General features: G+C 45.1%; 1 protein-coding gene across 3 annotated transcripts in view; it reads right to left on the minus strand.

Annotated features, from left to right (window-relative positions):
- Positions 1–2671: 2671 nt before the first annotated feature.
- Positions 2672–27247, minus strand: part of mbd4 (methyl-CpG binding domain protein 4) — a 41032-nt gene continuing 16456 nt past the window's right edge. For 2 of the 3 annotated variants that reach the window (XM_070895825.1, XM_070895826.1), the window contains exons 2-9: positions 24482–24775; positions 19163–19947; positions 15956–16033; positions 15736–15870; positions 14267–14416; positions 9684–9787; positions 7014–7165; positions 2672–3838 (exon numbers count right to left, since the gene is read on the minus strand). In XM_070895825.1, coding sequence (XP_070751926.1) covers positions 7088–7165; positions 9684–9787; positions 14267–14416; positions 15736–15870; positions 15956–16033; positions 19163–19947; positions 24482–24744 — 1593 coding nt within the window. In that variant the 5' untranslated portion in view covers positions 24745–24775 and the 3' untranslated portion in view covers positions 2672–3838; positions 7014–7087. The remainder of the gene's footprint in view (positions 3839–7013; positions 7166–9683; positions 9788–14266; positions 14417–15735; positions 15871–15955; positions 16034–19162; positions 19948–24481; positions 24776–27247) is intronic. The other variant, XM_070895827.1, reaches the window with a different exon arrangement.

Consider the following 27247-nt stretch of genomic DNA (forward strand, 5'->3'; position numbering starts at 1 on the left):
AGAAAGGTTCATTTGCTGTTTGAAATAGGCTGTTGGAGCTATGGAGCACTGCGCAGGTGCTCTAGTCACAAGGGGAATTGAGATATTAGTGAGCCCAGACTCCAAGTGCCTCAGGTGTTTCTGGATCATGGTATGATACCCAGTGAGCCTCAGAGCCCACAGCGCAGAGAGCCAGTGCCAGCACGCGGCAGCACTACACGGTGCTGAAAATCACATGATCAGCCTAGAAGATGGGAAATATCACAATGACAGATCGCTTTACACACTAGACTACTGACCAAATGGATCTACAATTAAAATACAAGCAAACTATTCAGCAGCATAACTGGAAACAGTCCACGAGAAGTCAATGGCCCAAATGTTGCTGTTAACAGGTTATCCAATGGCCCGTCTCCGCTCATTTGCTGCCAAAACCCTCATCCATGCCTTTGCTACCTCTAAGCTGGATTATTCTAATGCACCCCTGGCCGGTCTCCCACCTTGCACCCTCCGTAAACTTGAGCTCATCCAAACCTCAGCTGCCCATGACCTAACTCGCACCAAGTCCCACTCACCCATCACCCCTGTTGACCTACATTGGCTTCCAGTCTGGCAACGCCTCAATTTTAAAATTCTCATCCTTGTTTTCAAATCCCTCCACGACCTCATTCCTCCCTACCTCTGTAACCTCTTCCAGCCCTACAACCCACTGAGATATCTGTGTCCCTTCAATTCTGGCCTCTTGCTCATCCCAGATTATAGTCGCTCCACCATTGACAGCCGTGCCTTCAGCTGCCTGAACCCAAAGCTCTGGAATTCCCTCCCTAAACCTCTCCATATCTCTTCCATAAAAACTACCTTTCTGACCAAGCTAGTGGTCATCTGTCCGAGCATCTCATGTGGCTCGGTGTTAAACTTTGTTTGGTAACGCTCCTGTGAAGCGCTTTGGGACATTTTATTACCTTAAAGGTGCTATAAAATTGCAAGTTGTTGTTGCTGTTAAGACCTGCCCTCGCACGTTTAGGAGATGTGGGGAAACCGCCTGCGGGTTCGTTTTCTGTCCATCTTTCCCTCCCTTCCTACGGGCAATTGTCTGATCTCTGCTCTGCACGTCTCCAAGACAACGAGCTGAGATTGTGACTTGTTGTATAGAGGATTTGGATGTGAGCTCACTATAACAAGGGTGGAATGCTGGTCTTGACAGGCTTGTGTATTTTAAGGAACAAGAGTAACAAAACTTAAAATAACAGAACTCGAGAAGCATTGTCTGCGAGAAGTGGACAGGTTCACAAATGTTTGGAGGGGAGGGCTAAACAGCATGATTAAAATGTTAACGCATTATTTAGCAAATTAATATGGACATGTGTTAAGATAGTTTAGTGGTGATGCAGAAAGTCCCAACGATGGAATATAATTACTAGCCATCTGCTAAGCTGCAAAAACTGTTACCATTTGTTGACTTCTTCCAAGGAATTGCTTGAACTTCGCAAAAACTGTATCTCGCTGTCTGCTTCACCATTGAAGTGCATTGAATGGTGTGACATTGCTGTATTTGTGGAATAGATGTGCACTAAACTCGCCACAGGAAGTTGTCATGTCATTTCAAGTCTTAAGTACCCTTTTAACAACATGGTAAGTGTTAATTACTGCCAATCAACTATTATAAATGTGGTGTCATTCCTTCAGGTATCAATTGTTGTTGGAAATTTTAAAAATTTAATTTTTAAAAACTTTTCCTTTCTGTCCCCTTTTCCTCCCCTCCTTTTATTTCTCTCTACCTGATTTGACATTGAATTCATCCACTCTAATTCACACTTCCTGCTCCGTCCTTGCACTGTTAATTTCCCAATCCTTCAATCTGATTGGTTAAGGAGATACATAGCTGTTTCCCCTTTTCACTCGGTCTCCCTCGCTGCGCCATTTTCAGCCTTCCTGGAAATAAAAATGGTGGAGACCACAGACAGCATATGGTCTACTCAAGATCAACAAGGGAGAAAAGAGAAACAGATCACAGTGAGGCCCGCTCCTTTATATTTAGAAGAATGAGAGGGGATCCCATAGAAGCATATAAAATTCTGATGGGATTGGACAGGTTAGATGCAGGAAAAATGGGAAGTCCAGAACCAGGGGTCACAGTCTAAGGATAAGGGATAAGCCATTTAGAATTGAGATGAGGAGAAGCTTCTTCATTCAGAGAATTGTGAACCTGTGGAATTCTCTACTACAGAAAGTTGTTGAGGCCAGTTCGTTAGATATATTCAAAAGGGAGTTAGATGTGGCCCTTACAGCTAAAGGGATCAAGGGGTATGGAGAGAAAGGTATGGAGAGAAAGCAGGAACGGGGTACTGAAGTTGCATGATCAGCCATGATCATATTGAATGGTAGTGCAGGCTCGAAGGGCCGAATGGTCTACTCCTGCACCTATTTTCTATGTTTCTATATTCCCAATAAAACTTGTAAGACTTATCTTAATTAGGTCAGGTTTTTATATCTTGTAAGATTTACGACTTGACTCTACACTTCGAGTTCGAACTTGTGAGACAAAACAATGCAGACACAGGATGTTTCTTCAACCACCCCAATCCAGGAGTTATCTTTAGTTAGAATAATCAAAAGAAATACATCAATTTACGATAGCATTAAACACACAAAAATTTCTTAATGATTAGCTCACACTAACCTATCCTGTTAAATCCCTTATAACGGTTAAAATTACCTATCACTTAAGTGATTAAAAGAAACTTGGACACTCACACCAGATCATGGTCAGCGATTGTAAGACTTAACCCCCTGAATTCTCTTGGCAACTAGCCAGGTTGCCAGTTTTCTTGACTGCCTCAGCCCCCTAGCTCACATGTTACAGCCATTTTGTACTGTTTTTCTGGATATCTGCCCAATGTGTACCTCATTTGTCTAAGTTTAAAACAGACAAATCATTCTCTCAACTCCTGGACAGTACATGAATTCCTTCATTTCCTGGACAATCTGATTTTTTTTTTTACAATTCTCAGAGCTGTGAGGACAAAGGAAACCTCTCTTCGATGAATTCCCTTACCTCCTGGACAGTCTTTTGCACAGTTCCCAGACAAATGTTTTTCGGCTGTGAGGTGTTAAACTCGTGAGAAAGTCTCTTAACTTTGCACAGTATTCTGGGTCATTAAAAAAATGGTCAAGCCATGTTGTCAGCCATCTTGGAGCAGTTTGCAAGCACAGTTATTGGCAGAAAAATGAGATGAAAAAAATGGGAAAGATGGACAGAAAATGAATCAGGAGGCTGTTTCCCCACATCTCCCAACAGCCTTTCTGGGAATGAAACTGGTGGAGACCACAGACAGCATGTGGTCTACTCAAGATCAACGAGGGAGAAAAGAGAAACAGATTATAGTGAGGCCCGCTCCTTTATATTCCCAATGAAACTATAAGGACCAAAATAACCATCTATTTTATATCTTTTTCTTTTATTCAATACTTGAACAAAGTATAAAATTAAAACACATTTCTATTCCACACAATGACAAATTCAGCATCGACACACTATAATTACACAAGTTTCTAAAACCCAATTCATGTTACTGTCCTTTGGAAACAGCTCCTTATGGTGAACAGAAAATCTCCTTTTTGCAGACGGTGATGTGAATGGCATTCCAGCATTTGCCCAGATTCCCACAGAGCCAGTGCTCCTGATTTTCCTGAAGTCTTAAAAATTCCAATGAGAAAGTATTGCCCCAGTGTGGGAGGCATTCCATAAAAAAGTGAGAGGAAGGAGAGTAAAATAATATTCCGGTGGAAGAGTGCCAGTACGTTCGGCCCTCGCGCACTGCGCCATGGAGCGGGACAGTGCAGGGTGTTCCTGTAAGTCCTTATCGTAGCCAAAGGAAAAGGAGAGAAAATGTAATCCAACAACAAGCCAGGGAGAAGAGGGTGAGTTACTCTTCAGCTTTGACAATCCTAAAAACTGAGCAACACACCAGATTGTGAGACAGACAAACTTATTTTTCCCTTCGCCCGTGATCCTTTATCGCTTTCTCACTGGTTTTAATCCTCTCTGGCACACTGCAATTTGTGCCAACTAGCTCAACAGCCCCTTATAACCTTCACTCCCACCGGCTAAAGTTCAAGCAACAGTTTATGGCCACTGTAATGTAAAATTAGTTGAGGTGAGTTAACAAGTGGTAATGTTGAAACATTTGCTGACAGAGCTGATGTGGAGAGCAAAAAAGTACATGAAGCCTTCCATTCCGACAGTGCATGCTGTCACGTGCCTGTAATAACCCGGGGCCCTGCTTCTGTTGCTGAATGTATGTGCCCCTTCTTAACCTTTCTGGCCAATATTTACCCCTCAAATACCATCACTAAAACAGATTATCTGGTCATTATCACATTGCTGTTCGTGGGAGCTTGCTGTGTGCAAATTGGCTGCCGCATTTCCTACATTAGAACAGTGACTACACTTCAAGAGTATTCATTGGTTGTAAAGCACGCTGGGACGTCCTGATGTTGCGACAGGCGCTATATAAATGCAAGTTTTTCTTTGCTTTTCTAGACTACCATTCATGCTCGGTCTGAGGGGATAGGGAAGGAAGAGGGGCACTAAGGGGGCAGTTACAGCAATACTGCCTTGAAGTTGCTTGAACTTTGAAAAGGTCTGGTAATGTCAGGCAGAGATCAGCACAGCCAAATTAAATAGTCCACAAGTCTGACCCCGAGCTTCCTGCAACTTGTCATTTTAATTCTCCGTCCCACTCCGACCTCTCTGTCCTCGGCCTTCTACATTGTTCCAATGAAGCTCAAGGCAAGCTCAAAGAACATCATCTCATCCTTCGATTCGGCACTTTGAGCCTTCCAGACTCAACATTGAGTTGAACAATTTCAGATCATAGCCACTGCCTCCATTTTCCAGGCAGCAGGTGTTGGTAATGTTTCCATGTTGCCATTTACAGCTCCTCTAGACCCATCTTGTGTTTCTTTACTTGTGCCATTACCACCTCCTTTTGCCTTGCACCATTGTCCTTTTGTCATTTAATCACTCCTGCCATCCACTCTATCACAGACCTTCCCTTTTGTTCTCTCCTCCCTGCCTCTGTACTTATTTAAAATCTGTTACATCTCTGACTTTTTCCAGTTCTGACAAAAAGTCATTGACCTGAAACGTTAACTGTTTCTCTCTCCTGACCTGCTGAATATTTCCAGCATTTTCTGTTTATATTTCAATAAAACAGTTGATTGTTTAAACTGCTGAAAGTTGGAAAACGTATGCAGACAGGGTCTAGAGATCAAATCAGAGACTTTGAAGTTTTATTACAGCATAGAGCTTCTTTAAAAAAAATTCTCCAAGATGGGCTCCTAAAAGTGTCTGTGCAGGCCGTTTCAATATATGCTAACAGATCTAATATGCAAAGTTTAATTTCAACTTTAGATTTTGTCCCCTCCCACACTATTTACTAGCCTGAAGGCACTGACTCAAGCTGTGGTGCAGCATTTTGATGCCAGATGCCCTCTGATATTTCATCGAAGGAGACATTTTTTAATGTGACCCCAGGCAAGAAGTTTCAGCAGGTTACTTTCCCACGTGAGGCATCACAGCAATACCTGATCCTCTCCTGACCACGGTTAGTGGGGGTCACAGGATAGTGATCGGGAGCAGGAACCTTGGCCGATTTCAAGTGTAGAACCTTTACTGCTGCGCTGGGCTTTATCCCGAAACTATGCAAGGAGCCTGTATTTCTCTTTGCATGTTAGGAAATATTAAACGCAAAATGTAATTTCAACTTACAACATTTATGTAGCCAGATAAAAAACCTATTCTTTCTGTTGTGTTTTCTACATTTCTTCGCTAAGTGGTCTGTTTTTCTGGCTTCCTGTCTGTAGGAGGAGCAGCTCAGGATCACTAAGTGTGCCAGAAATCGGACATCAAGGACATCTCCCAAATACGACTGATTGGGACAGCAGAATGGTTACCATGGCAGGGCAGTCGATCGATCTGATCACTGTGAAGATTTAATAAGACTGGTGACAGGGAGGTCTTAAGCTTCAATCCTTTCAAATTCTGTTTCAATTGCTTGTAACATGTGGAAAAGTGGCTCAAATATGGGGGACAAACTCTATTTCACACATAACACAATATATCACCCTGTGTATTGAGGCATATGCACTGGACAATAATAAGTTACAATGTACTTGATTATCTCAGTTTCACGGTCATATTTCAGGGACGTTATCAGAGAACAGATTTGGTTAAGCAATTCCTCGATTTCAAAATTTTCATCCTTGTTTACAAATCCCTCCATGGCCCTCACCCCTCCCTATCTCTGAAATCTCCTCCAGTCCCACAGCCCCCCCGAGATGTCTGCGCTCCTCTAATTCTACTCTCTCGAGCGTCCCTGATTATAGACGCTCCACCATTAGTGGCCGGGCCTTCTGATGCCTGGGCCCCAAGCTCTGGAACTCCCTGCCTAAACCTCTCCGCCTCGCTACCTCTTTCCTCCTTCAAGATGCTCCTTAAAACCTACCCCTTTGACCATCTGCCATAATTTCTTCTTATGTGGCTTGATGTTAAATTTATTTGTTTGTCTTAAAACGCTCCTGTGAAGCGCCTTGGGACGAAAGGCGCTGTAAAAATACAAGTTGTTGTCGAATGAGAAAAAATGGTGGTTCACAGTGACATCACCAAAAGCTGTTGCTAATATAGTTCCCATTTAAGATCAGATCTGCCTGTAATTGTATAATCCTGTTCTCACCCAATATCCACTTTCCTATAGGGTAGCAGAAGCAGGAATCTGGGTAACATTCCCCCCCCCCTCCCCCCCTCTAGTCTAAGGGCTGTTGAGGCTAATTGTAGCACATGGCAAAGATCAGCTAACTCAGCACAATTAAAACTGTTGCTATTTGGCCTGTCCTGACTTTGTACCACTCTGTCACGTCTTTACCCACCATCGTAGGGAGCTAACTCTATTTCCTTAGCTAACATGATATAAGCAGAATGCATGCAGAGATATGGGATCTGTTTCACATCCAGCCTGCGGCATTGATCATACCTCACTTTGGAGTTATCAGAGCACCACAGAATACGCAGCTTATGAAAGCACTGTATCGTCAGAATAATGTATGGCTAGGACAGGCCGAGTATCTCCTGGTTCTCCCAAAGCCACGCCCAGTATTTGTTGAGTTTGTGATCTTGAGGTTGTACCTGGGAAATAAAAATGAATGATGAGAAGAGAATCTCCTGTTTTTGTGTGCCTGGAGTGTAGCAGGGAGGTAGCTTTCTTCCCACAATTCATCAGAGAGTTCTACTGTCATGTCACTGAAGAGAGGTGCACAGGCGAGATCAGGCATGTTGCCAGAGGGAGGGCTACTCTTTGGCCCACCTCCTAATGGCCGGTTTCAGAGTGGCATTCAGGGAATCCCAAGTCTCAGGCTGAGATGCTAGAAGGTGCCTTATATCAATCTCCCGTGGCACTGTTAGTGGCTGGTCTGAATTCAGAAGCACGGTGCGAATGTTGGGGTTCACCTGGTCTGCCCCTTTAAGACTGCTCAGGTACTCTCTGCGGGGAAATCGTCTAAACAGGTATTGAGACCTATTCAAGTCGAATTAATATTGTTGTTGGGCGTTTTCCCTAGACTGGCAGCTGCTTGGATCCTATTGGCTCAAGAAACGCCCCAAGGTATCTCAAGGCCAGAGAAACAGCAGGAAAGGCTGCATTTAGTTCTCATTTTGTATATCAGAAAAATAAATTTTTTCAGTTGTGATTTGTTGGTGTTTTATACAAGGCGTAAGATCGGGAGTGCAATGGATACTCTCAAAGCTTTAATATTTATACTAGCTGATGCTTGTGTTTATTTTGACAAGTGTGCAAGTCATAAACCACCAGGCCCAGGATTAAATCAAGAAAAGGGAGAATCTCAGCCAATCACAGATAAACACAAGCAAAGGACTGACAGAAATAGAAAACGTGACAAATAGCGTGACACAAAATTGTGCCACAGGAAGTGACTCTGCAAGTATTATAGATAGATGGATGTTTACAAAATGGAGCCCAAAGTGAAACAAATTTTAAACATTATTACACGAACACAGCGAATGTTTCAAGCACGGGGAGCTGGTATGAAGCGCTTCTTGCTTGTGTTGAATTTGGGCGCTCTCAATCTGATTTTACAGTCCCACCTTATCCCCAAATGAATTCCATTTTCCTGTCTCTTCCCATCTGCTTTCGTATTCTCCAGTAATTATCTAGTATCTTTTTCAAAACTATAATCAATGTAGCATCAATCACCACATGCGACAAACATTCCACATTCCTGTCATTGGTTGCATCAAGACTTTGTTCTCATTTCCCTCTTGTATCCAGTCTTTTGATTGAAATGATCGGCTTGTAGCTTTGATTTATCAACGACTTGATGTAAACACTCTACGTTCACCTTGTCCTTCCTTTACTTTGAATATATCCAACAAATCCCTCCCTTCAACCTTTACAGTTTGAGAAAAACATAGCCATAGTTCCTCTAGCTTCATATCGCAGACTCCTCGTCCATAGAATCATCATGGTAAATATCACTCTCTGCAGGGCTACTGTATCCCTTCTATAGGGCCCAACTTTGGCCATGACTTGCATCAATGTTTTTGGAGTAAGTTGTTTTTTCTGGCATAAATTAAAAAATGCCATTTTCCCCAAAAAATTTCCTCCAGAGTAAGTCAGTTAGGTACTATTTTTTTTAGTTCAGTTTACGGGAGGCCATTCGGCTTTGGGATGGGTCAGCCGGCAAAGACGCATTGGGGGAGGGGGGGGGGGGGGAGGGAGAGGAAAGGCAGGGCTCGACGGCATCTCGGGAAGGGTTCTGACAGCTGGGAGGGTGAGGAGCATGCGTGCAGACTCCACTGCGCATGCGACAGCTGCCGGCAGTGTTTTCAGCCCAGGGCTGTAGCTCCGCCCCCCCCACTCCACCATGGACGCCACGCCAGGACCTGTGACACTCGGCAGAGGGGCCAGGATACTAAGAAAGTTTTTTATGCCCTTTCCAGAGCACAAAGTCGGCGCATAAAGAGTCAGTGCACCAAAAAAAAAACGGGTTGGTCAAAATTGGGCCCATAGTGAGGAACTCAAAAGTGAACAATATTCGAGATGTGGCCACAGCATCATCTTGTCCAGAGTCCATCATAACCTCTTGGTACTTCTTGGTATTTAATTTCTTGCTGTAAACCACAAAATCCCATTTGCTTTTTAAAAGTCTACTCACTTTGTTCCTGTACTACATTGTGAAACTTGCAAGTAAATTTCCATTTTTTATTCTGTATCACCTCACATAGTTCTGCATTAAACTGCACCTGTTACTTATACGCTCATTCTCCCCGACAGTTTGCTGCTCCTCCCAGCTTGGCATCAACTGTAAAGTTTGAAACCCACACCTTTATGTACAGATTATATATATATAGAAAGCAAATGTAGTTCCAACAGTAATTGATGGGCTGCCCTGATAGCCACATCTTGCCAGTCTGAGAAGAGCTCAAGCTTCATGCAAAAGAAGCAGAGTTTAATTCTCAACACCTATAGCCCAAAAGAACATGTGATAACACGCATGCTACTTCACAGATTGAGAAAAAGGAAATGTGCATTTATATTGCATTAATCACATACTCAGGATCTCCCCGTGCTTCACTGCTGTTGAAGTTGTTTCAAAGTGGAGTCACTGATATTCTTTTTAACTCTTACCTCCTTCCATTCTTTGACACAAAAAATCCTGTAGGAATCATTCCCGTACTTCCCGATTCCATGCAGTTCAATCGGGTACCTCCACTGTTTAGTAAGGAACTCATCTGTTACATAAAATACAAAAGCAATGAAAATACCTCCCAGCACATAACTGCAGTAAACAGAAACATACAACCAGACTGGAGGGGGATCAGTGCTCTGTCTGATGATCATGGACATACTTTACTGTAGGATCTTGCGGAGACATCATTGGTGGTCCTACAAATCCCCTGGGAGGACAGACGCACCAACATTAGCGTCTTTGACCAGGCCAACATCACCAGCATTGAAGCACTGACCACACTCGACCAGCTCCGCGAGACTCGCAAAGCAAGCGCACTACTCGGAATTCCTTCACGGCAAACAAGCCAAAGGTGGGCAGAGAAAATGTTACAGGACGCTCTCAAAGACTGATAAAGTGCAACATCCCCACCAACACCTGGGAGTCCCTGGCCAAAGACCGCCCTAAGTGGAGGAAGTGCACCCGGGAGGGCGCTGAGCACCGAGTCTCATTGCTGAGAGCATGCAGAAAACAAGCGCAGGCAGCGGAAGGAGCGTGCGGCAAACCAGTCCCACCCACCCCTTCCCTCAACGACTATCTGTCCCACCTGTGACAGGGACTGTGATTCTCGTATTGGACTGTTCAGCCACCCAAGAACTCATTTTAAGCGTGGAAGCAAGTCATCCTCGATTCCGAGGGACTGTCTATGATGATACTTGCTGTAAAGCTGACAATTAACTCCAGCCACGTGTCCTTGCAGAAATGTTGTTTTAGACGTGGAAATTAATCACCATGTTCAACAGTCACCAAATCAAAGCTATTCCGAAAGCTACACCTGTAGAATTTCTGCTTGCCCAACAGAGTGTGAGCACACTGCCACCGCACCCCCCCCCCCACCCCCCCCACCCCGCCGCCATTGGGATACACCCCACTTACTTAAGGCCAGAGAGCTAAGGCACAGGTCGGACAAGACAATGTTGAGAGACACCCAGGGTTACTTGCTGAAGTCTAAGTTGATCAAACCTCACAGCCCATCAGCATAAAGATCTGGTAATTGCCCATTGTTTGACCATGTAGGGCTACCCTACCTATCTGGTTTGCAGCTTTTACAGAGAATGACAGAGAAATTTAAACAGGCCATTCAGCCCAGCCAGTTCGTGCTTATCCTCCATGAGCAGTATCCGAATCCCGTATCTCTTTATTCCCCTTTCCTTCAACCACCTATCTAACCTGTTATTAAATCTGGACATACTCTCTGCTTCTGTTACCAACTCTGGTAGTGAATTCCACAGCCCCACAATCTCTGGAAAATAAAGTTTCCCCAGGTCTCTGTCCTAAATCTCTTACATTAATCTTGTATCTATGACCCCCTCATTCTAGACCTCTCAATCACTGGAAAGTTTATTTCTATCTACTCTACCCCCATCCTGTCAGAATTTTAAACACCACTGTCAAATCACTCTGTAATCGCCTTTGATGTTAAGGGCAGTCACTCTCACCTCACCTCTTGATTTCAGCTCTCTGTTCTATTGAAAACGGTCCCAATTTTTCAAGTCTTTCTTTACAGTTGTATGTCCTCGCACCAGGCAGCATCCTAGTGAATCTATGCTGTACCCTCTCTACTGTCTCAACATCCTTCCTATAGCCTGGAGCCCAAAACTGCACACAGTACTCCCACTGTGGCCATACTAATGTTCTCGATAGATTCACCCATCTCGACTTTTATATTCTATATAAAACCCAGTATCTATCTTGTATTTGGAAAAGGAAAAATTTAGAAGGCTATGTGGAAAGAGCATGGGAATGAGACTAATTGGATTGCTCTTCAAAGAGCTGGCACAGACACCATGTGCTGTATGGCCACCTGTACTGTATGATTCTGATTCGATGAATTTAATGGCCCGGTCAGCTTTCACCACTGGCCCCAAAGGACGCTTCGCACAAGGATTTTGCGATCCCTGTGTTGAGAACTTAGGGTTTTCCGACCTTCAATTCAAATCAACGGCAGTTAGTGGGGATTCCCTTGTGTGAACTGCTGGGACATCAACAAGCTGTCTAAGCAGCTAATCACAACACAGATTTCTCACAGACAGCAAACAAGTAAGTTTCTAAAATTCTAATTTTTTTTTTTACAAATGTTAGAGAGAGCAAAACAAAGATTAGGTTCTCTTGTATGGGTAAAAGGCAAACCTGAAATAAAAATGGACAAACTTTAAAATAAAACTTTTTGAAAAGTTTCTTAAAATGTTTTAATTTTTATTAAAATGGACAAATTCACATTGCACAAAATTAAAATTAGTTTTCCTGGCCCTGAACATATGTTTAGCTGTAATAACGCTGTTAAAACTCCAGTTACATCTAATCCCTTTGGGTCCACTTTTAGTGGGGAATTTAACTGCAGAAGAGCCGAAGTTATTGCCAGTTTCAAGGATTTGGTTGATTACACAGATTGCCGGCTCTGTATGGGGAGGGGCACAGCGCAGCCAGTTTCCGAGCCGTCAACGACTGACTGCAACTTTGGGATTTCCACATGCGCCCAATCCCCAACCTGCAGTCAGTTTCAAAGGTGGAATGATGGCGAATGCTGCCAGTCTGCTGTCACCCCACCGCAAATTCCAGGCGAATAAAAAGCAGAAGCAAATAATGCTGAAAATGCCACCAAGGCATTTCCCCTGCACAGACCTGACCCTCACTCTGGGCTGGGGGCTCACGTTCTGCTTCAGTCCCAGAGTTGGAAATTTCATCGAGGTCGTGGATTTCCAGCTCCTGAGTGTGAGACACAAGATGCATTGAGCAGTTTTCATTTGGAAATAAAGAACGGTGAGGTGAGCTATGGGAGGAATGAAATCTAAACTCAAAAGGATTTCAGTTATTCAGCCATTTAATAAAGTATCTGAGCTATCTGTTGTCTGGCTATCTCCGAGGGGCCTGATATTTATGCGAAGCGAAGTACACTGCTCTGATGCAGAGCTTGGACACTGGTGGAGTCGCTGAGCCTGCCAGACACTGCGGGGAGTGGCCAATAACCACTGGTTTAAGCCGTGAACTTCTGAAGTGCCAATGGTGGGAAAAACCTCCGACAAAATGACAGCTTCAGCAAGAATTGTGAATCCACCAATGGGAATTGGGGTAGAAATCTTACATTTATTTAAATAACGGAGAAAAAGGAGGAAGGTTTGGGGGAAGGAGTTGGATTAATAAATGAATACAGGTACTTCTGTATTAAGCAGATTCATAGTGGGAGGCAGAGCAAAAACTTTGGCAGAAAAAAAATCAAAGAGCAAGTTATTATTTAAATGGAGAAAGATTGCAAAGGGCCACAGTACAGCGGGACCTGGGGGTACTTGTGCATGAAACACAAAAGGATAGTATGCAGGTACAGCAAGTGATCAGGAAGGCCAGTGGTATCTTGGCCTTTATTGCAAAGGGGATGGAGTATAAAAGCAAGGAAGTCTTGCTACGGCTACACAAGATTTTGGTGAGGCCACACCTGGAATACTGTGTGCAGTTTTGGTTTCCATATTTACGAAAGGATATACTTGCTTAGGCAGTTCAGAGAAGATTCACTCGGTTGATTCCAGAGATGAGGGGGTTGACTTATGATGAAAGGTTGAGTAGGTTGGGCCTCTACTCATTGGAATTCAGAAGAATGAGAGGTGATCTTATCGAAACGTATAAGATTATGAGGGGGTTTGACAAGGTGGATGCAGAGAGGATGTTTCCACTGATAGGAGAGACTAGAACTAGGGGGCATAATCTTAGAACGAGGGGCCGACCATTTAAAACAGATGAGGAGAAATGACTTCTCTCAGAGGGTTGTAAATCTGTGAAATTCGTTGCCTCAGAGAGCTGTGGAAGTGGGACATTGAGTAAATTTAAGACAGAAATAGACAGTTTCTTAAACGCTAAAGGAATAAGGGGTTATGGAGAGCATTCAGGGAAGTGGACCCGAGTTCATGATCGTATTAAATGGCAAAGCAGGCTCGAGGGGCCGTATGGCCTGCTCCTGCTCCTATTTCTTATGTTCTTATAATGGAAATAACTGGGAATAAGAGGTTTTGGGGAGGCAAATAGTGTTATAACGATTATATCAGTTTCAGTACAGTGTGCAGAGTTTTACCTTGGGTCAGTTGCATGCAATGTTCCTGTATTACAGTGATGGACAAACACTCGCATTTTTAGGCTGCAGGAGGACTGAGGTAAAGATCAGAAACTACACTAAAGCTCCCGGACCACCTGTGAACAATGTCACAGGAGATCGACTACTAAAAAACAAAACGTTGTAAATGACAGGTACTGGAGGATCAAGAACATACGGGGTTACGGGCTGAAAGTGGGGACGTGGGACGAAGCACAGGTGCTCTTCCAAAGAGCCAGCACAGGCACGACGGGCCGAATAGTCTGCTACTGTGCTGCAAGTTTCTGTAATTCCCACATTACTGTAACTTGGAAGAATGTAGAGAGATAGCTTCACAAACAGACTGAACAAGTGAAATAAAACGTATCACCATATGCCAATGGAATAGCAGCTGAGAAATAATACCAGAAAACTTAGTGATAGCTTTGGCTCTCAGCTCATACAAGCCCAGTGGTTTCAGCAGCTCTGCCACTTCCTTCCAATCAGCACCTCGGGCCACTTCAGCAGAAGGGTATCTCTCCAGGAAGTCCCACAGCACAGGAATGGCCTTTTGACCTGATGCAAGGAAAAAACTTCTGATCAGAATCATTTCAAATAAATGTGTGTGATGATCGAAACGCTAGGTAGCACAGCTGGACAGTGCAATGCTATTACAATGTTTGCATCCTGGGTCAACAGCAAACTCTCCCAGGGCAGGTAAAGAACAGGTTAAACACGGACTGAAGCACCTCCTTTCTTACCAGAGGTTTAACAATCACACTATCATTCATCCACTCGGCTCACAACTGCATACCTCATCTTGGATGACCTAGACCCACCGAACTGGGGTTTTATTGAGTCTTGTGATTGGATAAGGCACTAACAATGCAACAGCTCTGCAACTAATTTGTTTGAAACTATAAATCAAGTGGCCCTTTATTAAAGGGACACTAAAACCAACAAATGTAATCCTTTCTGCCTCAGAAATTCCTTACATTCCTATTCCATAATAGCCATTTTTGTGTCAGATAAATTCTGTGTCAAACTTTGGGTAGTTTTGTGCTGTGAACTTGTATCACTTTAGAAAATGGGTTAAGATAACTCAAAATCTGTGTTTCCGGGCTGGACAACAATCCAGGTGCCAGAGGTGAAAGGACAGTGTGTTCACCCATTGCCTACTGATAAGAATGTTTTGAAACGGATATTGCTGATGTTGGTAAAAATTCAGCAGGATTATTAAGAGTTTTCTATTAATAAACAACTTGTTAAATTTGATTTTGTTGCCTAATATTTTTATTTTTGAGGCTGCCTTTATTAGCCCTAAGATGGTGGTGGGCCACCATCTTGAATCCCTGCAGTCCTTGTGAAGGATCTTCCTCGATGGCACTATCCCCTTCTCCCTCTACATTATAGCCCATAGCACTAGGAGAGAGAATGGTTGGTCAGCCGGCCCTCTCTAGGGATCTGCTGCCTGGTAAGTGCCACCCGGGATGTGCAGCAGTGATCCGGCATGACCCGGCTTCCCATAGAGAAGTGACCGGATACCATGGCGCCTCCCTCGAGTAACCTGCTGCAAACAGGAAACTCACTGCGTGGGCGCAAGGGGGCGGAGTTGGGTGTGAGGGGGATCCTGGGTCTGGGGAGGGGTGGGTTGGGTCTGGGTCGGAGGGGGTTGGATGCGTGGCCACAGGCCATTCTGCAGCACTTGAACACCAGAATCAGACTGTGCCTGTTAGCATAAAAGCTCAGAAGCGTGAGATCGTTTTTCATTATAGCGTCAATAAATCAGTCTCTACTGAACAGGCTCCAATAGTAGGTGTAGCTGACTAACCCAGACCTGACCCTCTCACTGCCAGCTTCGAGGTATCTCGTGTCACTCACTCAGGCTAACTCACCAGAGGTTTTGTTAAGAAATATGGTTGCAATAAGAAGCTTCCAGGGATCATGAAAGAGCGTCTCTTGGACCAGTTTAAACGGTGAACGAGGAGGCGTCCACTTGGCGAAGGCTTTCCGCTGCGGAGGGCTGGATGCTGCAAACATACACGGAACGCTCATACCACTGGTCAGTGCCATTTCACATTACATAACAAGCTGGATAACAATCACACTCTGTACCTTCTTTGGAATATTTCCTGGAAAAGTACGGACTGGTTTTCCTCCTGTCCTGCTTCACTCTTGGAGAATGCTGATTCTCTATGTAAAAGAAGGACCCAATTGGGTTTGAGCAGTTACGAGATCTCAGGTATTTGTGATTAGCAGGAATGCAGATTGGCACTGTCAAATGGCAATTAAAAACTCACTTTGTAATAATAAATCAATCAAGAGCAATGGAAACTCACAGTAAGAGTGAATGTGACATTAAGGCAGCAGTTTGAATTGCTACCTCTCTTCCCTCAGTTAACCAGCCACCCACAGCCAGGGTCTTGTGCTCCACCAAGGATTCTATTAATCAGCCGCTGGGATGGATACGAGAAGGGTTAGGATTAACTCTTGCTCCACTGCAGGAAAATACTTGTGCTCCTCACAGTTGATTTTGGGGGATTGTATGTAAGAAGGCAGATCCTACTACCCAATGGTGCCTCAGTATAAGTGTTCCTTGTAGGGGGAGTGCTGAGCTCAGTGGCCAGCTGCCATGTGTCTCTGCACATTTCCTGTTCCCAAGCATATTACCAGGAAATGACTAACAATATGCCTTTACTGAAACCTACCTTCAATCCAAACTTTCAAGGCTGAGATTGCTAGATTTTTGTTAGAAAAGGTATCAAGGGAGATGGAGCAAAGGAGGGTAAATGGGGTTCAGGTACAGATCAGCCACAATCTCATTAAATAGCTAATAGGCATGGCCTACTCCTGTTCTAACGTAACAGGATCGAGGGACTGAATGGCCTCCCCCTGATCTAATATATCAGGTTCGAGGGGCTGAATGGCTTCCCCCTGTTCCTATGCAATAGGCTCAAGGGACTGAATGGCCTCCCCCTGTTCCTATGCAATAGGCTCAAGGGACTGAATGGCCTCCCCCTGTTCCTATGCAACAGGCTCGAGGGGCTGAATGGCCTCCTTCTGTTACTTTCTGGTGTCTGCTCCTGTTCATTTCGCAGGGAAGCAGAAACAATATAAAAACAGCAAAGAGCCAAAAACAGCAAGTAATACTGGGGCACTGTGCCTCTCCCTAGCATCAATCGGAGGGTGAACAAGACTGTTTGCAACCTAGGTGTCATATTTGATCCTGAAATTAGTTTCCAGCCACATATCCACGGCATAACTAAAACCGCCTTTTTTTACCTCTAATATCGCCCGCCTCCGCCCCTGCCTCAGCTCTTCTGCTGCTGAAACCCTCACTCATGCCTTTGTTACCTCTAGACTTGACTACTCCAACTCACTCCTGGCCGGCCTCCCACATTCTACACAACGTAAACCTGAGTTCATCCAAAACTCAGCAGCCCGTGTACTAACCCTCACTAAGTCATGATCACCCGTCACCTCTGTGCTCGCTGACCTACATTGGCTCCCAGTTAAACAATGCCTCGATTTCAAAATTCTCATCCTTGTTTACAAATTACTCCATGGCCTTGTCCCTCCCTATCTCTATAATCTTTTTAAGTCTCACAGCCCTACATGATGTGTGCGCTCCTCAAATTCTGCCCTCTTGAACATCTCTCATTATAACTGCTCAACCAGCGGTGGCCGTGCCTTCAGCTGTTTGGGCCCTAAGCTCTGGAACTCCCTCCCTAAACATCTCCGACTCTCTACCTCTCTTTCCTCCTTTAAGATGCTCCTTAAAACCTACCTCTTTAAACAAGCTTTTTGTTATCTGCCTTAATTTCTTCTTCTGTGGCTCGGTGTCAAATTTATCAGTTTGTCTTGTCACACTGTTGTGAAACGCCTTGGAACGTTTTACTACATTAAAAGCGCTATATAAATAAAAGTTATTATTATTATGAGAAAGGTTGGCACCTGAGTGTGCCTCATCTGGTAAACTCCTGTGTACAGGTTGAAGGCTTCATCAAAGGCTGGATGGTACTTTGAAAAATCAATCACCCAGGTCAATTCTTGTGTCATCTCCTGGTGTCTTTTACAAGCATTGCCGGAAGTGCAGCAGCAGGGGACTGGAGCATGGGCCAGCGGACTTAGATGTAGAAATAAAATGAGAATTACAATGGCCTAGTGGGGAAAGGTACTGCCGAGTGTGGCACTGGGCCATTCAGACTAGAAATCACCAGGTTCAGTTACTGACCTGTGCTGGGTTCACTGGTTTCACCTGGAGCAACAGTTGAGGCAGCATAAATCACCTCAGTGCTCCTGGGTTTTGGGGGGGGGGGGGGGGGGGGGGGAGAAAGTGATCAGCCCGAGTCTCACTCGATTCCTAAACAGCAATCTGTACAGGTATGTGTGGGAGCACAAGCCCGCATTTCTGAAACGCTTGGCTTCGGCATGGTCTGGAGATATCGAAAGGGTTAAAAGTTGGAAGATTGAATTAAAACAGGATGATTGGATCAAAACAGGCTGCTAGACAATATGGAGCCAGTTAGCCATTGAAATGTGTAGCTGGTTATTTATCTGTATGTTAAGCATTTGAGTGTAACTTTGTTACTATGCGAGGAAACGATTCATGACATTATCTGCATGTTAAATATTTGAGTGTACCTTTGTTACTACGGTCTGGTTTGTGTACAGTAGTTCAGAAAGCAGTTAGTCGTGATTTCAGGACAATGCCATTTTGATTCTACATCGTCTGCATGTTAATTGTCTAAACGTACGATACAAAGTTCAAGGGCTTTTTTGGTATAAAGATGAGAGTTTTCCACACACACACTAGACACTCGGAAGGTGTGTGCCTCACAAGCAGCCACTGGAAATCGGAACAAGCAGAAAGTTGGCTTATGAAGTGTTTGTGTCTCAGTAGCTTTCATGCTGGGTTTGTATAGTATGAATGTTTAAATAAAAGACCTGATCCTGCCATTTACTACAACTTAGTATGTGTGTAATTCGACGTTTAAAGCAACAAAGTGAAAAGAGCAAGAAAGCTGTACAACAGTATGCATGGTGTCGGGCGAGAACAGGACTGGCCTGGCTGCGATGCTATTACGGTTGAACAGTCTGCCGCCCTGTCCTGACTCGTGCCCGAGTCCACTTGAAGTAGCTTGTCTCGGGTGCTGGAGGGCTGGCCAGAGCTGTGGAACTGTTGCGCAGCGCGACTAAGCACTTGGAGAATTTAAGAAACCGTGAAATCGGTTTGAGGCAAAAAGAAAAATAGAAAGAAAAAGATACAGAACATTTGGCAGCGGTGATAGCAAATGTAGAATTATCCTTTAAATGTAGTACCATGGGTTTTCAGCAATGTAAACCTGTCCCCATCAGAATCCCTAGTGCTTCTGTCGGAGTCTTCACAAGTAACCTTTGATTCTGAGCGGTGTGCGTTTGAAGGGCCCATGCCCAGTTTTAGATCCGATGCTCCAGGGAATGTGACAGCATCAGCATTGGCCTCCTTGCTCGCCTGCGCCACCTGCCTGTTAAACTCAGGTACCACAGCCACAGGCACCCCGGCTTCTCCCGCTTTCAGTTCCACTGGGTCCTCACTTTCAAACGCCTGCTCCTTTAGAAGCAGCTTTTTGCTTTTTGCTGCTTGCTGTTTGGACTTTCGACTGCTGGCTTTCCTCTCGCCTTTGGGGCTTGTTTTTCTTCTGTCTGCCAGCGTTCCTTCACCCAGCTCCCTCTCTTCGGCTGATGGCCATTCTTTCTCTCCCGCTCTCGCAGACCATTCTCTCTTGGAACTCTTTCTCAGACTGCTGGGGTTTTGCAGTTTTGTGCCTTTTTTAGGTTTCTGCTCGGAGTTGTTGGTAACCTCTGCCTGCTTCCGTCTTTTGCCCCGAGGGCAGATACCCTCAGCTTGTCCCTCCTCTCTCTTTACACGTGACGATGTCAATGTGCCAAGGCCTTGTGAGGTGCTGTGGGGTGCTGTGTGCTTCGCTGGGGCAACCTTTTCCCGAGCACAGCCTCGCCACAAGACAGTGAAGTTAAAGTCTTTGGCCTTCAGGTTTTCCTCTCCAGCAGTTCTCTGAAAGTAATTTTCCAGCTCCTTTGCAGATCGAAATCGCTTCCCCTGAGGACTAAATAAAAGAATTTGAATGTATATAAAGCCAAAACAGCCGTGCTTTTTTCAGGAATACAAAGAGCAAACAATTGCTTCATCCAATTCGCTTCCAATAAAGAAAACTAGTCGATTTCCCAATGGCATTGGAACAGGATTGTCGAGGCCAAGACTCATGTGAAGCAGGGTGGGGGATCATTGGGCTAGGGGGAGGAGATGGAATTTGGTACGCATTTTTAAATAATAGATTTTGTTCTTATTTTTATATAGTGCCATTATGTTCATATTTGTGATAAAAACTTATGTCAACTTATCATACAATAATGACACCTCCCGGTCAATGTTGCATTTTAAACGTGTGCTGAATTACTTATATCTGCTCGAAACCAGCTTGCATTTTGTTTTTGGTGACATTATGGGCAAATGGGATATACAAGCAAATCTAAAATAAAACTTGAACTCTTATGACTAGTAACTTACTGACCTCTGAATGCAACACACGCCATTAGATATTTCTCCTTTGGTTATAGGGGAGTGCAGGTGACCTATATATTTTTAATTCATTCTCGTGATGTGGGTGTCACTGGCAAGGCCCAACATTTATTGGCTCTCCCTAGTTGCCCTGAGATGATGGAGGTGGACCTTCTCGTTCTTGCTTGGCCACCTCAGAGGGCAGTTAAGATTCAGCCACGGTGCGTGACTGGAGTCACACATAGGCCAGGACAGGCAAGGACGGCAGGTTTCCTGCCCTAAAGGGCATTAGAGAACCAGTTGGGTTTTTATGACAAAACAGAAGCTTCATATGTTCACTTTTACTGATCCCAGCTCTTTATTTCCAGGTTTTTTAAAAAACTGAATTTAAATGCTCAATCTCTGGACTATTAATCCAGTAACATAACCACTGCACTACTGAACCCCGACAACTATTTTGTGTAAAACCATAAATCAAGTGCCCCTTTAGTTAACCGGGGGGGGGGGGGGGGCACTAAAACCGACAATTAAACCAATTAACTTTTTACCAGAAACTTAAATCAAATTAAAATTTGGTTGCCGGGGGTGATGATGCACTCCAGTCCCTCCGGCGCCCACCTCTCACAGAAGGCCACGAGCGTACCGGTGGACACCTCGTGCTCCATCTCCAGGAACACCCTGGCTCGGATGTACCCGCGGAAGAGAGGCAGGCAGTCGGGCCGAACGACCCCCTCGATCAGCCGCTGCCTGGACTGGTTAATGGCCACCTTGACTGCACCCCTACATGCAGATCATATCCTCTCTGAGATGTCCCTTTTCCAGCGTAGCAAATTCTCCCAAGGTGAAGACTCTTGCACCACCGTACCATGCAGTCCTTTCAGCTGTTGGAATGGTCCTGGTGGTTACAGGCCTGTCATTGTGTAACACTGGGGTACAATAGTGGGAGGTACAGATCTGTCAATGTATAACAATGACAGACCCATACCCACCAGTACTGTACCCCAGTGTTATACAGCGACAGACCTGTACCCACCAGTACTGTACCCCAGTGTTAGTGACAGACCTGTACCCACCAGTACTGTACACCAGTGTTATACAGCGACAGACCTGTACCCACCAGTACTGTACCCCAGTGTTAGTGACAGACCTGTACCCACCAGTACTGTACCCGTGTGTTAGTGACAGACCTGTACCCACCAGTACTGTACCCCAGTGTTAGTGACAGACCTGTACCCACCAGTACTGTACACCAGTGTTATACAGCGACAGACCTGTACCCACCAGTACTGTACCCCAGTATTAGTGACAGACCTGTACCCACCAGTACTGTACCCCAGTGTTAGTGACAGACCTGTACCCACCAGTACTGTACCCCAGTGTTAGTGACAGACCTGTACCCACCGGTACTGTACCCCAGTGTTAGTGACAGACCTGTGCCCATCGGTACTGTACCCCAGTGTTATACAGCGACAGACCTGTACCCACCGGTACTGTACCCCAGTGTTAGTGACAGACCTGTACCCATCGGTACTGTACCCCAGTGTTATACAGCGACAGACCTGTACCCCAGTGTTAGTGACAGACCTGTACCCACCGGTACTGTACCCCAGCATTATACAGTGACAAACCTGTACCCACCAGTACTGTACCCCAGTGTTAGTGATAGACCTGCACCCACCGGTACTGTACCCCAGTGTTAGTGATAGACCTGTACCCACCAGTACTGTACCCCAGTGTTAGTGACAGACCTGTACCCACCAGTACTGTACACCAGTGTTATACAGCGACAGACCTGTACCCACCAATACTGTACCCCAGTGTTAGTGACAGACCTGTACCCACCGGTACTGTACCCCAGTGTTAGTGACAGACCTGTACCCACCAGTACTGTACCCCAGTGTTATACAGCGACAGACCTGTACCCACCAGTACTGTAGTGGCATGCCTCCACGCTGACGGGCCGCACAGCGCTCTTTTTATGGCCCCGACCTGCTGCTGATGGTTTCTCGCAGGTGCAGGAGGGCGACGGCAACGAAGAGTGACGTCAGCAAGGTCCAGGTTGGTGATTGGAGCGTGGGCAGATACAGGTCGGGGCGAAGGAGCTGATCAGTGTCCAGGGGAGGCGTGAGTTCGGGGCCAGGGGCAGCACGGGCCAGCCCACACTGCGATATGTGTGCGCACTAGGTCCGTGCAGCAGAGCTGGTCTCCAGTCGTCTTGGGTAATCCTTGCCACTGGACCAAGACCTAGCTCTGTCAATCCGTGTGGTGGCTGCTGTGCAACGGTCACCACAGGTTAAAAAAATCCACACACAGGCATCTTCCACCCTTCAGGATGTAGTTCGGGATCCGGAATATTAGGTCCTTCCTTGAAACATCTATTAGCTCATCGTGGAAGCAAGTCATCCTCGATACGAGGGACTACCTATGATGATGATGATGGTGTTCTGGTCCTCCAGCCTGGGAATATTTCAATGGAAACTCTTTCAACCAACGCCCGGCTTCAGGAAGAAGAGATTAACAGCAAGAAGTAAGACTGGAGTTGGAAGAGTGAGCTGCCAGTTAAATACTGCAGTGTAGGAGGAGCAGAGCAACAGTGGATAGGAATGGGCAGGTTGAAATGAAAAAGAAAATGAACTTGTGGTGGTAGCCGACACGAAAAGGAGACATTTCGTGGACAGGAGCTCTGGGATTTTGATGAAGGTCATGGAATTTTCCAGCTTTCTGGTGGAACTTTGGGAGCCAGTCTTATATGCAAGAATATACAATGGAACCAAACTGAAGATAGCTTGCGCCAGGTAACAGCGAAGTCTCGTCTCCCTTGCCCCATGTTTCTCCCTCCCTCTTCTTAAGGCAGCGATTAACATGTGCAGCATCTTGTGCGGGTTCATTCTGCATGTGGGAACCCGGACATTAATTTCCTGCAGGTTATTCAACTGCAGAGCCATCACAGCCAAACCTAGTCCTCCTTACCATGTTACACAAAACCATGCCTTGGTATTTTTTAGCAGGTATCACAGGACCGGTGATCATGAATAGAACTCCAGCTGATTTTTCACCTTGCCAGCCCAGGCACACTGATCCCAACCGTAGTGGCCCACTGCCACCCTGAGATCCGCTAACAGAACACAGGCCACCTAGAACCTGGGTCTCCTTGAACTGTCTGGCTCAGCTCCACCTAAGGCAGTGCATTTACCCACTGATCGATTAGTGGAGGCCCAGGAGAATCATGGAAGGATGCGTCACATGGGCGGAATATCCTTCTTCATCGGTATTGATCTTGGAGAAGTTCTTTAATGTTCCACTGTCTCTGGCAGTTGGTTGGAATGAATGAAGTGCAGACATGGGTTTTGTTTTCCCTTCCTTGCCCGTGACTGCTCCGAGTCTACTGCTGATTTTACTTTTGAAGTGGCCCCTTGAAGGGGCATCAATGTGCCCGGCGTGTATTCCTCCAATTTTCTCCCGTGCCTTCCCCCCGATGAGATGTCCAAGATCAGATTACCCACTATGTGGAGGAACAGTACACTGGTACATTTGTGCATTGGTCTTCCATTGTGCATTCACCAAGGGAAAGCGCAGGACGGGCCAATAGCGAGGTGGTGAGGCTCACACTGCGTAATATGAATTCCATGTAGAGAGGTGTCTTGTGGGGAGCAGGAAGGAAGGAGGACAGTAGGGGTGTGTTTGAGTTTGTGTATGTATTGGCACATGCGGCAGAGCCTGGATCCCCTTGCCACTGGACCAAGACCTTGCTCCGTCAAGCCCGTGTGGTGGCTGATGTGCAACGGTCATCCCATGTTAAAACAATTCACGCACAGGAATCTTCCACCGTTTAAAATGAGTTCATCGGTCATCTGAGTACTCATTTTTGGTGTGGAAGCAAGTCATCCTTGACCCCGAAGGACTGCTTATGATGATGATGATGATGCATTAGTCTCAGGTCTAGGAGGGTTCCTGAGATTAGTGAGTCCAGGGACTTTAGGGGGAGGATCTAAATTAGCTGTAAAAATGTTACATTTCTTCACCATGCTTGTGTAACAAAAGACACTACCTGTGATTTATTTAACAATTAGAATATTTCCCACCTTAAAATGTAAATGTCGGATTTTCCTGCTGACTTCCCAGTCTGTCTTTCTTTCACTATTCTCTTCCATCCTTCAGGAAGTTCAGGGCAACATTCCCGGGATATTTCAGGATCCAAAGCCGGAATGATAGGCCCAGTTTCAGACAATGAAGACTTTGTCTTTCCAGTGTCCACCAATCCAGGGTCGAAGACATCTTTCTTTGGTGATTTCTTCTGGACACAGTGTTCACCTTTGCTGACCTCACTGCAAGGAGGCACTTCCATCAGGCAAACTTCCTGTCAATTCTTCTCCTTGCTGAAAACACAGCACAATTAATTTCATTCATATTTTGTTTTCCCCATTCTAAAAATGTATTCTTCCGACTGTATTGTATAGTTATCATGATGAGAGAGGTCAATGATGGTGAATGAATGTACTTATAATGTGGTCTGTATCAGGCACTCCCGGGTGCGGCATAGCACGGACTAGGTGTAGAGGAAAATTCCCTCTATGCTGCCCCAAATGCTCCATGGTCTAGCTGGACAGCAAACATCCTCTATGTTGCCCCCAAAATATGCCTTAACCTCAACTTCAGAAAACAATCGGAATGGGCCATGTCACCCTGGTGGCCTCATTATGTGCCAATTAGTGTCAAGCTATATAGGCAGTTCCAGAATATCGATGTACCCATTAGACATTGGCCTGAGGATTTCCAAACTCACATCATACGGGACCTGCAGGTGCTGGTAATGGTTCTGTTGTTGACATTTACACCTCCCCTGGACCCACCTTTTGTTCCTTTATTGTCCCATTACCACCCCCTTTTGCGTTGCACCATTCATCGCTTTTGTCAATTAATCACTCCTGCCACCAATCCGATCACGGACCATCCCTAGCCCTTTTCCCTGCCTCTGTACTTGCTTATAAACTGTTAAAGCTCTAACTTCTTCCAGTTCCAATGAAAGGCCATTGACCTGAAACGTTAATTCTATTCCTCTCTCCACAGATGCTGCCTGACCGGCTGAGTAGTTCCAGCATTTTCTGTTTTTATTTCACACAGGACTTGCAAGTAGAGAGGAGACTTTCCTCACATCACTATCAGCAAGAGGGAGAGCAAAAACGGAACTACAGGCCCGTTAGCTTAAAATCAGTTGTCAGAAAATGCTGGATTCCATTATTAAGGAAGTGGTAACAGGGCACCTAGAAAATCATAATGCGATCAGGTAGAGTCAACATGGTTTTATGAAAGAGAAATCATGTTTGAAAAATGTATTAGCAGGGTAGATAAAGGGGAACCAGTGGATATAATATATTTGGATTTTAGAAAGGCATTTGATAAGATGCACATAAAAGGTTGCTGCGCAAGATAAGGGCACATGGTGTTGGGGGTAATGTATTAGCATGGATAGAGGATTGGTTAACGCACAGAAAACAGAGAAGGGTCATTTTCAGATTGGCAGGCTGTAACATAAGAACTAGAAGCAGGAGTAGGCCATTTGGCTCCTCGAGCCTGCTCCGCCATTCAGTAAGATCATGGCTGATCCGATTCCACTTCCCATCCGCTCCCCATAACCCTTTACTCCCTAATCGCTCAAAAATCTGTCTATCTCCACCTTATATATATTCAATGACCCAGGCTCCACAGCTCTCTGGGGTAGAGAATGCCAAAGATTCACGACCCTCAGAGAAGAAATTCCTCCTCATCTCTTATTGTGAAACTATGCCCCCTAGTTCTAGACTCCCCCACAAGGGGAAACATCCTCTCTGCATCTAACCTGTCAAGCCCCCTCAGAATCTTATACGTTTCAATAAGATCACCTCTCATTCTTCTAAACTCGAATGAGTACAGGCCCAACCTGCTCAACCTTTCCTCATAAGACAACACCTTCATCTCAGAAATCAACCTAGTGAACCTTCTCTAAACTGCCTCCAATGCAAGTATATCCTTCCTTAAATGAGACCAAAACTGTATGCAGTACTCCAGGTGTAGCAGGACTTCCCTACTTTTGTACTCCATCCTCCTTGTAAGAAAGGTCATCATTCCATTTGCCACAAGGATCAGTGCTGGGGCCTCAGCTATTTACAACGTATAATAATGACTTAGATGAAGGGACCGAGTTCAATGTAACCAAATTTGCTGACGATATAAAGCTAGGTGGGAAAGTAAGCTGTGAGGAAGAGACAGTCTGCAAAGGGCTGGTTAAGTGAGTGGGCAATAAGTGGCAGATGGAATATAATGTGGGGAAATGTGAGGTTATTCACTTTGGTAGGAAGAATAGAAAAACAGAATATTTTGAAATGGTGAGAAACTATTAAATGTTGGTGTTCGGAGAGATTTAGGTGCACCAGTACAAGACACACAGAGTTAGCACGTAGATACAGCAAGCAATGAGGAAGGCAAATGGCATTTTAGCCTTTATTGCTTGCGGGTTGGAATGCAAGAGTAAGGAAGTCTTACTACAATTGTACAATTGTACAGGGCCTTGGTGAGCCCACACCCGGAGTACTGCGCACAGTCTGGGTCTCCTTATTCAAGCAAGGATATACTTGCCTTAGAGGCGGTACAACGAAGATTCGCTAAATTGATTCCTGGGATGAGAGGGTTGTCCCATGAGGAGAGATTGGGCCTATACTCTCTGGAGTTTAGAAGAATAAGAGGTAATCTCTTTGAAACAGATAAAATTCTGAGGATAGATGCTGAGAGGTTGTTTCCCTTGGTTGGAGAGTCTAGAACAAGGGGGCATAATCTCAGAATGAGGGGTCATCCTTTTAAGACTGAGATGAGGA

This window comes from Pristiophorus japonicus, chromosome 12 (genome assembly GCF_044704955.1).
Source record: "Pristiophorus japonicus isolate sPriJap1 chromosome 12, sPriJap1.hap1, whole genome shotgun sequence".
Taxonomy (NCBI): domain Eukaryota; kingdom Metazoa; phylum Chordata; class Chondrichthyes; family Pristiophoridae; genus Pristiophorus; species Pristiophorus japonicus.